Raw genomic sequence first — 17254 nt, 5'->3', positions numbered from 1 at the left:
ATGCAAGGAATGGCGTTTTTGGAGAGATTTTCGAGAACCTTCCGTCAAAATCGTTCCACTTCTAAGTTGCTGCTGGTCGTCGCCCTCAGGTGTTTCATTCCTCTTTTCTTTTCTTTTTTTTTTTCATTTTCCTTTCTGAATATTTTTGGTTTATAATTCATGTAGTTTTGTTGTCTCTCTCTCTCAAATTTTTTTTTTTTTAAGTTTTTACTTGTTATTCTTCGTTTTGGCTGTTGAGTTTGAGTTTCGCTCCTTTTTTTTGGGTTAAGATTTGTTTTAAGATTTCTGAATTTCTCCATGTTCATTTGAGCGTATAAGCAGCTAATGAAGTGAAAATGATGACGATAGGTGAATCATTTGATTCCTTGTGTTGTTTGACATTAATTTCTCTGTTTTAGCTGTTCTCTTTTCTAGGAGTAAGTGAATTAGGATTTGGAATTTCAGATGCACTCTGCTAGCGTGGAAAATTTGCTATGGTCCTTAAGGAGCTAATAATGATTGTTAATTAGGTTCTTAAGTTGTGATTCTAGGCTACGAGAAAGTGGTTTTGCATTAATATTCGCTGTGATTGAGTCAAAATTTGGTGGTTGTCTATGTGGACATCACAATAAGCAAAAGATTCACCCTTCTATGTACTTTATTGAACTAGTTGTTGATATGTAGGCTCGATCTTGGAAAATGAATAGTTGTTTAACATCTACTGATGATGGTATAAAGCTGCCTTAGTTGTGTTGTTGTAGGCTCACGTTGAAACTAATGGTTCTTGCTTACATATTACGTGTTTACCAAAAAGTGAAAAAACGAAAATTTCATTATTCTAAAAGTTGCTCCTAACTCATAAATCCACTATCCACCAATGTTAACGACACGTGAAAATCTATTCAGTTTTCTGATCCTTTTCCCATAACTTTCATGTTCCTCTTTCCTATAGCTCCTTTCATGGGGGAACTACTCTACCGTGATTCACTGGATACTGTCTTAAACTCTATATCTCTTTAATTGTCAGTGGTGGAACCAGTGGCCTTGTTGCGTATTCTGATGCAACACCACAGAATAGTTCTAATATTGTTGATTCAGCTGAACCCGAGATTAAGAAAAAGAAGGTGGTGGTACTTGGAACTGGTTGGGCTGGAACAAGCTTTTTGAAAAATCTGAAGGATCCTTCATATGACGTCCAGGTGATATCACCACGTAATTACTTTGCATTCACTCCTTTGCTGCCAAGTGTTACAAGTGGTACCGTGGAACCTCGCAGCATTGTTGAACCAATTCGCAACATTATTAGGAAGGTAACTGTAGGGATTGATTAGACATTTGTTGGGTGGTTGAGTTACTGCTGACTATTTGTTATGAGGATCTTCAAAGTTACTCTTATCAAGTGCTATTGGCTTCTGTTTAGGTTATTAAGTATTTCTTGTCCGTTTCTGGTGGTAGTGCATTTTTCCAAAATATATCATGCAAAATTTTGTTGCAATGGCCAGAAAAGGAGTTCTTCAGTTCCAGAGTTTAATCATCCATTTTGTTCAGTCGTTAAAATCTTTTATGAAGTTATAGATGCACAGATAAAATGCTTCTGTCTTCTATTGCAGAAAAAAGTAGATATACAGTATTCAGAAGCTGAATGTGTTAAGATTGATGCTGCAAATAAGAAAGTTTACTGCCAATCTAATGCAAATGCAAATCTGAATGGGAAAGAAGAATTTGTTGTCGACTTTGACTACCTTGTGATTGGCGTGGGAGCTCGTTCAAATACATTCAACATTCCTGGAGTGGTTGAAAATACTCTTTTCTTGAAGGTAACTTCCAAAAAGTCTACTTATATGTCCTTGGCAACTTGTTCTTGCTTGGAACTCAATCATCTTAATTAATGAGTTAAAATGGACCTAGTTGCACTGAACTCTTGTTTTCCAAATCAATTCAACTATCTCAGTTTACTTTCTGGTGATCCATGAAATGCAAATGCATTAGTTCTTCTTCATGTGGATAATAGTTTTTTCTTTTTTCCCTGTTTGAGGGTATGATATGATACTGAATGGGTCTTCTATATGTGTAGAAGTACTCTGCTGACTGTTCCTTGTAAATGCTCGCCTTGCAGGAGGTGGAAGATGCTCAGAAGATTCGTAAGAGCATCATTGACTGTTTTGAAAGAGCTGATCTGCCAAGTCTCAGTGATGAAGAGAGAAAGAAAATTCTTCATTTTGTCGTTGTTGGTGGTGGCCCAACAGGGGTGGAGTTTGCAGCACAACTCCATGATTTTTTGACTGAAGATTTAGCCAAATTGTACCCTGACATCAAGAATTTGGTCCGGATAACACTTCTTGAGGCGACAGATCATATTTTGAATATGTAATTTCTTCTCTGCACTTCCTTCTCTTTAGGATGTTTGATTCATACTGAAGAAAATAGTGTAGCAAGATTAGTGTAGAGGTTAACATGATAAAACTCAAAAGGCAGCCGTGCGATATATTGGTTGACAATTTTAAGCTGAAACGCAAAGTTATGATAATGAAACTCTGCTTGACCGAATGTCCTTGAGTATCCTGTGAATATGGTTCCCTTGTCATATCTTCATTGGGACCTGTGAATATTGTTTCTATTCATTGGGACCTGTCATATCTTCATATGCTGCCCTTGTTAATTCTGGCTGTAGCTATGTGTAATTCTTTCTTTCCATGCCTTAATTGCATCTGTGTATGCTACCTTCTTTTTGTCTCCTTAATTCATGCTCTATTATCTCTTTAAGAGTTTTTATTTGTGGATTATGCATTTTACTCTGTTGTTTGGAATACTGACTTTTACCTTTTGGTAATCATAATTTTCTTTGCTTTTTAGAAAATCATATTCCTAGAATCAATAGTATTCTCATATTAAATTCGCAACTGTTGAATGTGCACTAATGCAAGATGAACAACTGTTGACCTTACGGCCAGAAACACCCCAAGTAACGCTTGTATTACATAGAGCAACTGTACCACGTTGCTTTTGTAAGATTTATTAACATAAATCGTATTGTCAACATCATTCCACGACATGCTGCAAGCTGTTTATGTTCCTCTACAGAGTTGTTCGTGTTTTGCCTAGATGATAATTGCTTTCATAGTAAGCCGTCTCTGCTTGGAAGAATAGTACAGATCTGACTTCTAGGCATGTCTTGTTGTATCTTTTGGTGTTAATATAATAGAACTTTCTGATTTGCAGGTTTGACAAAAGAATCACAGCTTTTGCAGAAGAAAAATTTAAGAGAGAGGGGATTGATTTAAAGACCGGGTCAATGGTTATCAATATATCTGACAAGGAAATTTCCACCAAGGAAATCAAAACTGGGGAGATATCATCAATGCCTTATGGAATGATCGTTTGGTCAACTGGGATTGGGACACGCCCTGTCATAATGGATTTTATGAAGCAAATTGGTCAGGTATATTCTTTATACACCAGTGTCCATATGATTGAGCTTTATTTTGCCAACTTTGTGCAGATCTATGCAGAATATTGGTGCCTAGACATAATTGGTTTATTATTACATCTGTGGATTAAGATCCATTTCATTGTTTACAGAGTAATAGACGTGTTTTAGCAACTGATGAGTGGCTGCGAGTCGAACGATGTGACAACATATATGCAGTAGGAGATTGTGCCACTATCAATCAACGCAAAGTCATGGTAAATCTTACATTCATCTAAACTTCAGAAAAAAAAAAAAAAATCCCTTTTGTCCTAGTCTCTGGCACTGTTTTGGTGTCAACTTTAGTGGTTGACAAAAAACCTAGAGTTTCTATTCTATAACCATCCATTTACATTCTCTTGCTGTTTAAAGTCATGTAGTCCCATTCTTATGTGAAGAGTTGACAAAGGAAGAAAATTAAGATGCACACACTGAACCATGCACAACAAGAGAGCAGAGGAAAAATATTAATGTGCATCCACCCTTAGCAGCTGATTTCTGGTCTTGGCAGTAGTACCTGTTTCAGTTTTTGTAAAGCTTGAAACTCATTGTGCAGATATCTGTTGTGTATTTATATGTCTTACCATGATTCTCCATAAATCATGACTGCAAAAGTAGTGTCTACATGCAGAACTGCCCACGTCTCACCTATTTTTAAAAGATAGATGAGAACTCTCTTAGTCTATTTGCTATCACTGTCTTTTGGCCAATTCATCAGGAGGATATTGCAGCCATATTTCAAAAGGCAGACAAGGACAACTCTGGTACTCTTACAGTCAAAGAATTTCAAGAGGTCCTTGATGACATATGTGAGAGATATCCTCAGCTGGAACTATATTTCAAAAATAAGCAGATGCATAGTCTAGTTGATCTTTTGAAAGATTCAAAAGGGGATGATGTAAAAGAATCTGTTGAGGTGAACATTGAAGAATTTAAATCGGCTCTCTCCCAAGTTGATTCTCAGATGAAGAATCTTCCTGCAACTGCCCAGGTTTGTTAACTATGATGTCCAAATTTGGTCAATCGTATCATGCGAGTTACAGGAAGCAATATTTTTTTAGGATATTTTTACAGGTTGCATCTCAGCAAGGTGTCTATCTTGCAAATTGTTTTAATCGGATGAAGGAGGTTGAGACAAATCCAGAAGGTCCTCTTAGGTTCAGGGGAGAAGGACGCCATCGTTTTCGCCCTTTCAGGTATCAGGGGAACCTTTAGTTAGATATCTTCTGTATCCCCACTCATTAACAATTCCACTCTCCTGACACCTACTAATGCAATTTGGAGAATAAGATGAAGTTGGAGATTAAAAAATCTTCTTTTCAGATGCAATTTGAGAATGTTAGCTTGTTTGGAGGCAGTTTATTCTACCAGATGATAAGAGATTCTTAAGAAACACCATATGAGAATGAATACTTGGATCAGAAGAAAAAACTTTGTCTGTGTAGAGTTGGCAAAGATAGAAATCTATTGAAAAGTTGCAGGGTTATTGCATGAGCAGCTTGTAGTTTTCTTACTTGTGCTATGTACTTTGATGCTTGTTTCAGGTACCGGCATCTTGGACAATTTGCTCCTTTAGGAGGTGAACAAACAGCTGCCCAGCTTCCAGGAGATTGGGTTTCAATTGGGCAAAGCACCCAGTGGCTCTGGTACTCAGTTTATGCAAGGTTTGCTACTCAATTCCTCTTCATTTCATCTACTATAAGGTCCTTTGAACTTGCAAGATCTTGCAATTGATACATGTCCATATACTGTTATACTTATGATTCATTTGGCTACTATCTTTGAATTGTCAGCAAGCAAGTCAGTTGGCGTACAAGGGCATTGGTTGTATCAGATTGGATGAGGCGTTTCATTTTTGGCAGGGACTCCAGCAGCCTTTGAGGGAGCAAGGCTTCATTTTCTGCTTTCATTTATTCTACGGGCTTTGACGGAAATTTTGCTATTAATCCATCTCAAATTTTTCTCCCAATTGTCTTAAGCAACTTGGTGTCAATTGTTTTGGAACAAAGGCATTAGAGATCACAATTTTGCAGCTAGTTTGGTGTTAAATCTACATGTTGGTTTATAGGGATACATAATCTCCTTGGTTTGTTACAAAAAGCAGGGGAGGAACTAAAAGGCAACAAAGCGGGTGTTTTTACCAAGAGATATATTGACTAAGCGGCGTTCTTGTTTCTATTTAATTGGTTTCATGCTTTTGCTTGCTTATTATACTCGATGCGTGCATGATGCGTTGCTTTTCCAAGTCCAGGTCGTCTCTCTTTTCTTTTCTTTTTTTTTTTTTTGGCTATTTGACTTTTAAGAGACTTGTAGATACATGTTGAGATTACCTGCAGGAGAATTCAAATGACCATAAACAATAAAGATAAGAGAAGGCTGCGATTATAGAATGGGGCAAAAATGAACGAGTCATTTCTCGTAAGTTAGCCTCAGTTTCGTGAAGGTGAAGGTTGTTAAAAGTCGAGATATCCGTTGTCCATAAATTTGTTGAAATTGCAACAATTGGATGGGAATGTCGTTCTACTCCAGAAACATTTCTCCCCCAGGGTATTAGTATCTATTGTTAAAGAATGGGATAATGCGGCTATTAAGCATTAAGTTCACCAACAGAAAACAAAAAGTTTTTGTTCAATTCAATTCGGTTAATTATATTGGCCTCTTGGGTTACACGCAATAGCACTAAATAAATATACAATCTATCCCGTATGTCAAGGATGGGGCTTCTATCTTGCCCCTACCACCCCTTCCTACTTCCCCACTAAAAGAAAAAACAATAATAATAATACTTCATAAATAAATAATTAAAAAAAAGAGCAAAATTTTGTGTACCTATTTTAGAACTTGTTGGCGGTTTAGATCACGAAAGAAATAGAGCTTTAATATATAATCATTGAACAAGGTGTAGCTTTTACAACCAAACGGTGGACTAATTATCCATGTACATTTGGAATATCACAATAAAAAACGGAATATAAAGGACAGATAGGACTGCTTCTTTACCAAGATAGAGTAACAAGTGAAGATGGTGTGGTGTACAAGGAATATGAGGTGAGTTACAATCTCCTGATGCATCAAAACATTTCACATAGAATTGGGGATGAGAAAATAATATAGTAACTAGTGCATGTTTGGCATTAAAACAAAAGCTTTGTTTCAGAAGCTTGTAGAGGTTCATCCCGGAGAATTGGGTTGGCTACCATTAGCAAATGTCAAGTTGCCGAGTTGCTACAGTTTTTATTATCAAAAGATATTTGTAATTTTTTTTCCCAAAAGAACAAAGAAATCTGCTTGCCAAGTATGGAAGCAACAAACCAGGAGACAAGTGAGGTAACAAACTCTATCAGATATGAGCTGAAAAATGGTGAGAATGAGGGGGAGAGAGTGAATCCAACAATACCAATAGGAACTGATGTTAGTGAAAGTAGTAGCAATGCTATTGTTACAGCTACTGCAATTTCTACAATTCCCCTTGCGAAAGAAGGTTATGCTAATGGTGCATCCTCTTCATCCTCACGGGTGAGATTGCCACCTCCCTTCTTGCTCAAGGTTTATGACATAGTAAAGAACCCTGAGACAGATTCCATCATATCATGGAGTTCCAGTGGCACCAGCTTCATTGTGTGGGATCCTCATAGGTTTGCTGCTGAGGTTCTTGGAAAATACTTCAGGCACAACAACTTTGCGAGCTTCATTTGCCAGCTCAACACATACGTGAGTATCCTTCAATATCATACCGCTTGCATTGTCTCCTGTTTTCTCATCTTCATGTAGACTTCTTTAATTATTTAATAATGTTTTGCCTAGTGTATGTGACTTTTGCGAATTGTTTCTTTTTGAAGTGGCACTTTTTACTGTTATATTAAGAGTTCTCTAAGTTGCAAATCAAAGCAAGAAAACTTGAATACCAAATGAACTTGCCTACCAGTATTAATATAGATGTATGTGAGGTATCATACTCTGCATATCTTATAAAATCTTCTCTTTGCTATTACCGTGTGATCTGATATCGTGGTTCTTTCTTTGTCTATCTGTTTTTCCTTGAGTGACATGGGATGAATACCTTTTGAAATTAGAAAAGATTGAGACATAACTGATTGGTGCTATTATAACATTTTAGGGGTTCAGAAAGATCAATTGGGATAGATTGGAATTCCAGAATGCATGGTTTCAAAAAGGGAAGAAGAGTTGGCTAAAGAAAATTAAGAGAAGAATTCAAGGAACTCAAAGTGCACATCTATGTAAGCCATTAGAAACTGAAGGACAATTGAGTTTGTCTGTAGAGCAAAAGAAATTTGAAAGTCTAATGCAAGAACATGATGCGTTGAAGGTGGAAATGATGAAGCTGAAAGACATGGAAGAAAATTTAGTGAAAGAAATAGAAATCCTTGAGAAACAAGCCCAGTGTATTACATCCAATCGACAAAATATGCTAAAGTATACGATCCATGAAGTTCTGATAAGAAAAAGAAAGCTGCAGAGCAATGATGCTGCAAATGAACTAGGATCAGGTGGAAGACAAAGCATTGAGAGCTCAGTAGAGCTCCTGGATGAAGGGGGAACATCTCATGGAAGCCGGAAAAACTCTCCTAGGGCACAATCAGGTACGGGAAAGACATTTTCAAATGTTGACTTGAGCACTACTGTTCAGGAGGAGGAGGATTGTACTGTTTCCATGGGAAAATTTTCTGATTTCTATAATGCAGTATACTCATCGCTAGAGAAGCAGCTAATGGATGATATAAACTGTAAGAATGTGCCTGAAGAAGAAAAAGCAAATCTTCAGCAAAATGTTGTCATCCCTTTGGAGGATTTGATTGAAGGACCGGCAGATTGGAATGAGTTTGCTAAAGGGATAGGTAACAAAGCCAGGAGTTAGGAGATCAAAAGTTGATTTTATTGGTATTACCTGGACTTTTAATTACTTTTTCACAATTGAGATATCAATTTCTCTTAATCACATTTATTTGCTATTCTATGTCAGGTACCTCATCATGGTGTTTCACTGGATTGCCATAGCTCTTGCAAAACCAGTTCAGGAGCAATTCCCTCTATGGATATCAGATGATATCCAACTTTTATTCTATCTTTCTTTTTTTTTTCTTTTGTCCATCAGCCTATTTCAACTCATGCACTACTGACTTTGTCAGATTTCTTGAGACCTGTATTACTTCAGTATGTTTTAAAGGTAAAAGATATCTTGATCAATTGAACTACATTTCTTTTTAGTTTTTTTGGATGCCTTGCTACTGCAAAGGTTTGAACACAACGACAACCTCTAAACATGGTTTCAAAGTGCCTTTTATTTGGAACAAATTTTCTTCCATTAGTCTGTTTACAATCTGGTCTAGGTTTTATTTTTCACCACAATAACACCAGTAAATGAAACCAAAACTTTACTTCAAGTGTTAAAGCTACTAAGCTTGCACTTGTATCATATGCGAAAAGAGAGATTGCACTATAGATGCATCACATATTCTCTTTGGCGGAACTAAGTTGTTTTTAATTGAGAAATCCTCATGTTTCTATCTGCTGCTTTACTGCTGTTGTAAAAGCTCCCATTTGGCAAACAAGGAAATGTTCCAAATGCAAGGTTTGTTCCCCACTATAGTAAACATTCTGAAACAAGAATTTCTGGGAAATGGGCCAAATTCTTAAGTTAACTGTGATTATCTCTCATTATCAATTAGGAATGGAGGTAATAATTGTAAATGGATAAATGATTTTATCTCTTTTCCTATACAGAAATGGTTGTTAATCTTCCGCAGTTTTTTCTATCACACTAACAGAAATTGTACTCATTTGCCAAAACAAACAACAGGAGTTTCACTTATCATCCTTCCTTCTTGTCTTAATTGTACATCGATGTGCCTTGGATTATGAAAAAGACAACCAATTCATACTTAAAACTAAATAATGACTAGGTGGATCAAAATTCATACCATTTGTCTCATTTCTTTTCTTCAATTTCTTTCCCCTCAGATTCCAAAATGCTTTAATCTTGTAACAGCATCAAAGTTAATTTACATGACACGTTAAGGAACAAGGCCGGTTATAGCACAAATCGTAGCTACATCCTAGTCGCTTGTTTTCGAATGATACTTGGAAATGAAAGAAAAGTAGACGAGATAGATTGCTGATCTATATAAGCCTAGAGTACACTAATGCAACTTCTATTAACAACTCATTTTGAAGTACAAGGACACCAGAAACATGCTTTAAAAATGATGTTGTCCTCTCCCCACTTTGATTCTTAGGTGAACAATCAAGGCCACTCAAATATAGAGATAAAAATCAGATTGTGCTTTGTTTACAAAATAAGTTGCAAGAGGAATATATTCTTGGTGAATAAGGTAGTAATAGAACAGTATTAGACTTGTTCTTGCTAAGGTTGGTAATTGAAAAATAGTGAATTGAGAGTCATGATTTCACCAGAGGGGGACTAATCTTTTTTATGGAATTTTACTTAAGAACAGCCACTACATGCAAGGGCAGTTTGTTTAGCCCATCTGAACATCTTTAAATTTAAAACAGTCTTGACTACTACCTCATGGAATGCAAAACAACTCGTCAAGATACAATGAAAGTACGTGGCGGAGGAATAGCCGAAAATGGTGGGATTGTTAGGCCATCTTCGCTACTCTCCAAGCAGGCCTCAGAGAAGATGGAATTCATGAAGGGAGTGCGTGGTTTCACTCCGCCCCCCTTCTTGACGAAGACCTTTCAAATGGTGGCAGATACAGAGACAAACAACATGATTTCCTGAAATTCTGAAGGTACCAGCCTAATAGTCCTGGACCATCTCAAATTTGCTGCAGAGGTACTACCAAAATATTTCAAGCACAGCAATTTCTCAAGCTTCATCTATCAACTCAACAACTATGTAAGTTTATGCATTTCAGATTATTGCATACCTTTTAGAGTAAATCCTTTTTCATAACATGGATATCGTATTCTTTAGATAATTTTTTTATCATCATTAGAAGGTCTCTGTAAGAATTTGTTATGTCTATCACAACTCGTGAACCTAGGTAAATGCCTTTTTCTTGTACTTACGCTTGCTACTTTTGCTAATGCTTTGTGTTTGCAATTTGAATGTCAAATAAATTCCTCGTTGAGACTCGAATTCAACAGCAATTGGGATCCTCCCCCACTAATTTCTGATTGTTTGCTTTCTAAACTTAATAGGGATTCAGGAAAATTGGATTGAGGCAATATGAATACGAGAATAACTGGTTTCAGAGAGGGCAGGAACATTTGCTAATGCACATTAGAAGGCGAAATGATGAAGATCCAACAATCATGAAAAAACGAGGACCGAGGAAACAACACGTAACGGCTGCGAGGCCTTCAATGGAGGCAGAGCTGAAAATTTTCGAGGATCACATAAATGCATTAAAGGAAGACATCACAAGATCAAAATATCATATGGGGAAACTTGAGAGTAGTATAGCCACCTTCAAGAAAAATGTGAAAATAATGGAGGCTAAGTCAAAAGTATTAATCAAGGTCTTAGCTAGAATATTCAACCCTGCCTTAGTTGAAAAGATAATTCAGCATGTGGAGGAAGAACCAGAACTTGAAATCCTTCAGACTATGAAGAGAAGAAGAGTGATTCTACCACAAAGCTCTAATACCACAACAAAGTCCACTGATAATGGAGCTTGTGGCAAGGACCAAGATGATCAGGAGGCAAATACTTCAATAGTAGAATCAAAAAAAAGTGCTGATCACAAACTATGGAAGAAGTTCATGGGAGATGATTCACTTAGCGAGAATGAATCGGAGCAACAACTATTGAAGCAACACTTGAGGATTGATATGGGATTCGATGATTTGATGGTATCCAAGATTGTGAATGCCAACGAGCCTAATTTGGACGTGGATGATGAAGTTGCTGTTGATCTCTGGACGTGATTATTTGTTTCGCAATCGTGTGATCTTCTTGCCTTGCTTTCCATTTTTCGTCTCACAATTGACTTACTTTTCAAGTTGTTGAATCGTTAAACAAAGCTTCATCAATGTTCTGCAGGGTTTCACTTGGTGCAGCATCAAGAAGAGGAGAGAAAGCAGCTGCTAGAAGAGTTGATGCAGTAGAATTCTCTGCTTCTTTTGGTTACTTTTATTTGCAAGGTGTGCATTTGATATTTGTAGATTGGGGTATCCCTGTTTCGACCTGTGTTTGTAGCTTTTATTTGGAGACATTTATTGGTTTGTAAAACTAACTAGTTACGTTGGAAAACATCTGTGGTGATGTTATGCTAGCTACTATTATTTATTAGTGTAATCAGCAGGTATTGATGCTTGCTACTGCTAAATTTGAGAAATTTTGAGTCTCAAATTCTTTCAATCAGCAGAGATGGCTATCTAGTACTTATTATTACTGGATGATGTCGATGCTTGATGCTGCTAATCTTGTGCAGTTGTGAATCTAATTTTTTTTTTGAGGTTCCTTCCAATTATCATTTCAAGCAAAAGGCTGGTTTTGGGCCTTTTTGGCTGATAAGGATTATGTTGCATCAAAATTTTTGTATGTTTAAAAAATGTACAATACACAAAATCGTAATCCCAATAGAGTAATAGATAGTATTTGGGTATTACGTATAAGGCCCCTACCCCCTAGACTTCGAGTAAGTGGGAAAGTGGGATTGCTAAGAAGTCATCCTCTTCTGGCATGAAAAGATTAGTTAGGCACATACACTAGACAGATACATAGAAATCGAAGAAAAAGTTAGGCTGTTGGTTGGTAGGCTGGTGGTAACATGGGGTTCTTAAAGCTTTGGAGACAAAAGATAAGAGGGGTCTCTATTCTAATCAAATGATGCATGAGAACAGCCATCTACTTCAGGTTCTTGAGAAACAACAGGTTTATATTCATTGTTCATTAGTGATGTCAATTCCCCCTTTTTTTGGTCAAGTACTAGGCTTCATAGACTAGTTGATCTTATCCTCCATATTCAATATGGGATAAGAAGTGGCATACTATATCTTTACCTCATGCCCCCACACACACTCACACAGAGACTTGCTAAATTTTTGAGGAAGGGCTGCATAGGTCCAAAATTTGTTGACTTTGGACGAGAAAACTGAAAGTGTTAATTTATCTGTTTTAGAATTTGTCAGTAGCACCAAATCAAGGTTCTTTCTTTTTCAAGAAAATCAATTTGCATAAAGCAAAACCTCAATGACTAGCTTTTGGTGGAGATCATAGGAGGTATATTGAGGGGTTCTAAAGTAGAATTTCTCCGTACAAAAACAATTTCCATTTTGTCAAAAGTGAGATTAATTTCTCCTTAATCATTTGGTTTTCCTTGTAGTTTTTTGAGGAAAAATGACAGCTCAGCTCACATATAATTTGTAAATTAATGTTAACCTTTGCTGTAAATTAGCAAGCATTCATGTTATCATTACTTTATATGTGATTCTGTTGAAGATTTCGTCTTATAAATCGTAGGTGCACTTTGACCCCACTAACAACTAGGTCATCTTTGTCTTCCTTACCCTGAAATTTGATCTCGTAATTAATTCCACATAATACAAAATTAGTTTATGATTACATTCTTGAATTGATGAAACAATTGTTGCTTTGAAAGAATAAGTATCATCATCTTACTTTACATCAATTATCCATCAAAAAAACTTGGAAACTAGAGGGAAGATTGGTCTAATTTACCCTTCTAATTAAGATTGATAATTTGAGATGCAATTCTTGGCCAAATGATTTATGCTAGTATATTTTAGAGAAAATTCCCTGCATCACTAACAACAGATTGTCACTCCACCTTTCACTTTTCTCACTTTTCACTTTTCTAAAGTAAAAAGAAGAATCATATACATAAAATCAATCCAACTAATTCACTTAAAATTAAACTCGAGTAGTGGATGTAAACAAACAAATCTAGGTTGGCAATTGGCATACCTTAAACCAAAATTCTATCGACCCTTCGTTTTAAATTAGGGCCTTCTTTTTTTTTTAAAAAAAAAAAGACTCTTTTCACAATAATTGTAGGATGATTCTTCGTTTCTTGAATTTTTCTTTTTATTTGTTTTTTGTTAGAACAAAAAACAGGGTACCATGACCATCTATGAAGATTCGAGACAAATATTAAAGTTGACGAAAGTTACACACCACTGACCTCATGGGGTTGAGGGAATCATGTGATCCCCTCACGTGATTGATAATTTTTATTGATGCATGAATGTACTCAAAACAGCACGTGAGTGCCACCTTGTGCATGATTCTATCTCTTTTCCATGATTTTCCTCTTTTTCTTTTCTCATTTTCACCACTTTTGGCTAAAAGGTTTTCTCTTCCAAGGATTTTGGGAAATTGAAATGCATTCCTGTTTATGTAGTTTTCAAGTTTCTGTGGAGGACAAGCATAACACGACTAGGGTTGCAAACGGTAAGCGGCTCGAGTTCGAACTCGACTCGATTTCGAGCAATATCGAGTTCAAGACGAGGTCAAACTGATTCAGTCGAACTCGAGTTCGAATTCGAGTTTAAAGATATTCAATTCATTAGCTTGCGAGTCGACTCGATTATATATATATATATATTATTTTAATAGTAAAATTACATTTATATTTTTAATATTTTATTATTTGTTAAGAAAAATTATTATTTTATTTATTTTTTAAAAATAAAATAATTATTTTTCATTTTTTTTAAGTTCGAGCTCAAGTTTTACATTTTGATCTCGTCAAGATCGAACATCGAACTCGAGTTCTAATTTCATAAAAATAAGTTGAAACTCGACTTAGTAAAGCCAAAACTCGACTCGATTCAACTCATTTACACCCTTACATGACCATAGGATTTAATTATTTATAAACGTTACAATCTTGGTATATTTGGATAGGAGATTATTTAAAATGTTATTTGAAATAATTACTACAACACCTTTTTTATGATTTGATGTATATAAAATAAAAATGTCATTGACGAAACAAAAAAAAACTGAAAAACGTGTTTCTGATACAAATAAATAATGCCAATCCAAATATAAAGTTATGAAAGGATAATGTACAGTTTTAGATATGTTTAAAGTTTTAGGATAATGGCAATACAAATATAAAGTTTTTCCTATGATGTTTTAATGAGTTTATTATTTCTTCTTTTGTTGCGCCTTTCACCTCATTGTGTTGTTTTCTCTTTAAGCAACAATAGAAATAATCGTAAAAAAAAAAATTGTCCATTACATGCTTGGATAAATTAATGAGAGAAATTAAAATCTGTTGGTGTAAACTAATATGATGAATTTTGAGTGGCGTGGTTAGCATGAGAATACAATAATCCGCCTTTAAACTTAAAGTCAAAAGGCGGAGTAATGGACTCCAACTTAGAGTATAGCCTTTTAGTCTTTAGGCAAAACGGCTCCAACCCATCTCCTAAAGGCGCACTAGGAAAAATCACGCCTTCTGTGCCACCCAAAAAGGCTTAAATTACAAGAAAAAAAAGAAGCTCATACGTCCCAGGGCATTTTGATTATAGAATTTGTGAAGTTTTAGAATATATTTGGATTGCATTTTTTTGAAAGAAAGACTTCTGTAACACTTATTATGAAATATAATATATGCGAGATAAAATGGCGATTTTCAATATACACAATAAACAGAGAGTAATTGATGGCATATTTTTTTTTTTTTACCAAAGCACAACGACTTTTTGGCATAGAATACTAACCCAAATCCCGTGAGAACCCCAAAAGCCGGTATCCTTTGGGGTCTCACAGGGAACTAATATACTACACCCCAAACCCCCCGAACCCCGACGTGGGACGAAGCCTCCACAATCGGAGGAAGTCCTTTAGCGGCCCAACTGGTAACCCGACCCCCTCCCAGAGGCTTTTTGTCTTTTTTACCAAAGCACAACGACTTTTTGGCATAGAATACTAACCCAAATCCCATGAGAACCCCAAAAGCCGGTATCCTTTGGGGTCTCACAGGGAACTAATATACTACACCCCAAACCCCCCGAACCCCGATGTGGGACGAAGCCTCCACAATCGGAGGAATTGATGGCATATTAAAATGGGAAAAATTTTTCTGCAAAAAATGCAATCCAAATAAGTCCCTAGAGTTGTAGTAACGCTTTATTAAATTCTTGTTCATAAATCCAAGTTAACGCCTTCATTTCAGATTTGGAGTCTTCAAAAATCGAACTGAGTTGACCGATCCTGACGGGCCACTAATAATCCAACTGGGATGCCAGCTGCTTATTAGTCGCCCCGTCATAATTAACTGATACACATGAGAGCAACTGAGCAGCAAGATTGAAAGTCAATCCCTCACTTCTGCACTTTCTGGGATTAATTTACAGGATGAATATTAATGGAGGAGATTCCAGCCCCTGGCTAGTAGTTAGAAGCGTCTTAAATGGTTTGTGAAAGCATTTGATGATACTTTTGCAGTGAAATTTTTGGAATATTTTCCAAAATAAAGGGTTGTAAATTGTAATTTGTACCTATACATGTTTGTCAATCATTTATTTTGTCTATTGATATTCAATTTGGAAGAGTTATGGATTTTTTTCTTTTTAAATATTACTAATCATGAGTTGTTGGGAGAATCTAATATTCTTACTTTGTCAAACATATTGATTGATTAGTGATTGATTTCATAACTGCAACAACATACACACAATCGCTAGATTTTCTTGTATTCTAGATCATCATCGATTATGACAGGGGCAAATTAAACGTTTGAGGAACCCTACATTTGCAAGGCCCTTGAAGCCATCCATCTTATCCAACATTTTGGTGTTGAGGAATGCTCTTGCTTTTTTCCTACATGAACTCAATTACGAACATCGGATCGTAATGCGAAAATTTCAGAGTTTTTCATCGTGAGTTTAAGACCTTTCACTTAAAAAAAAAAAAAAAAAACTCAGAACTTATCGCCTTTTATACGATTACTTCCTTTCTGTTCATGAATTTTAGTGCGAGCCTCAAGAGTTGATAATCTGAGAGCCTCAAGGGCCGAAAGTTCTTCCCCCTCTTGACCAAACGAAAATGTGACAGTTTCTTGGATGCTGGCATAATAAATGTACTTGTTAGTTGCTATCGCTTATTTTCTTTTGATAATTCCTTCTTTATTTTTTCGATATACAATTTAATTTCAAGGAATTGAGGAAGTTTCTACTGAACTGAACCTATAGAGAATCAAAGATACCTCATCCACGCAATTACATCGCAAAATAGAAAGAGTTGAGTCGGGTTTGAATCAAGTTTGAACAAACTTGGCACTGTCGAGCCAAACTATTATATTTTGGCTCATTGGCTTTTCAAGCTGACTCAATTCTATATATTTTAACTAAATTTTTTATTAGGTTCAATTGAATTTAAATTCAAGCTTGAGTCTTGTACTCGAGACCTTGATTGATTTAAAACTCAAATTTGAGTTGAATTCGAATTAATTCTAGCCAAAGCTTGACTTGGTTCCATTCTTTTGCAGCACTTAGATTACAAGAATTCTTTTCTCTCGTTTTAAGCAAAAAGAAAGAAAGAAAACTCGTTTATTCAACCACAGTGAAAATTGAAACCCTCTGAAAGTTGCAGTTTGGCTTTGTTGGTAAATAAGCCTAATATTTGCATTTAGTTGTTGAACCATGAGTTTCTAAGCTGCATCTTCTAATCTCACATTTATTTCTTTTCTTTTAATGTATTGTATTACCATCAGAGACTAGAGTCAGGTAAACACTTTCTTTTTTTTTTTGGGGGGGGTTTCTTTTTCTTTCTGTGATCTTTGGAAATTTTCTTGATTGACCCATTGTTAACTCGTGAAAAAATGCACGTGGCAGCAAATAAGAGAG

General features: G+C 35.9%; 1 protein-coding gene across 1 annotated transcript; it reads left to right on the top strand.

Annotated features, from left to right (window-relative positions):
- Positions 1 to 5628, top strand: LOC140035026 (external alternative NAD(P)H-ubiquinone oxidoreductase B2, mitochondrial-like). Its single transcript, XM_072074312.1, has 10 exons — positions 1 to 89; positions 1007 to 1289; positions 1590 to 1796; positions 2096 to 2346; positions 3199 to 3418; positions 3559 to 3663; positions 4164 to 4436; positions 4520 to 4641; positions 4990 to 5109; positions 5239 to 5628. The coding sequence occupies exons 1-10, from the start codon at positions 1 to 3 to the stop codon at positions 5324 to 5326; spliced, it is 1758 nt and encodes a 585-aa protein (XP_071930413.1). The 3' UTR covers positions 5327 to 5628.
- Positions 5629 to 17254: the final 11626 nt, after the last annotated feature.

Source organism: Coffea arabica, chromosome 2c (genome assembly GCF_036785885.1).
Source record: "Coffea arabica cultivar ET-39 chromosome 2c, Coffea Arabica ET-39 HiFi, whole genome shotgun sequence".
NCBI lineage: Eukaryota > Viridiplantae > Streptophyta > Magnoliopsida > Gentianales > Rubiaceae > Coffea > Coffea arabica.
This window is presented reverse-complemented; position numbering and strand designations above follow the sequence as displayed.

Bases quoted from the DNA above. Each gene is read 5' to 3' on its own strand.
- LOC140035026 (XM_072074312.1), top strand. From the start codon at position 1: ATGCAAGGAATGGCGTTTTTGGAGAGATTTTCGAGAACCTTCCGTCAA. The intron at 3,419-3,558 runs GTATATTCTTTA...CATTGTTTACAG, and splicing joins TTATGAAGCAAATTGGTCAG to AGTAATAGACGTGTTTTAGC. The intron at 4,437-4,519 runs GTTTGTTAACTA...ATATTTTTACAG, and splicing joins ATCTTCCTGCAACTGCCCAG to GTTGCATCTCAGCAAGGTGT.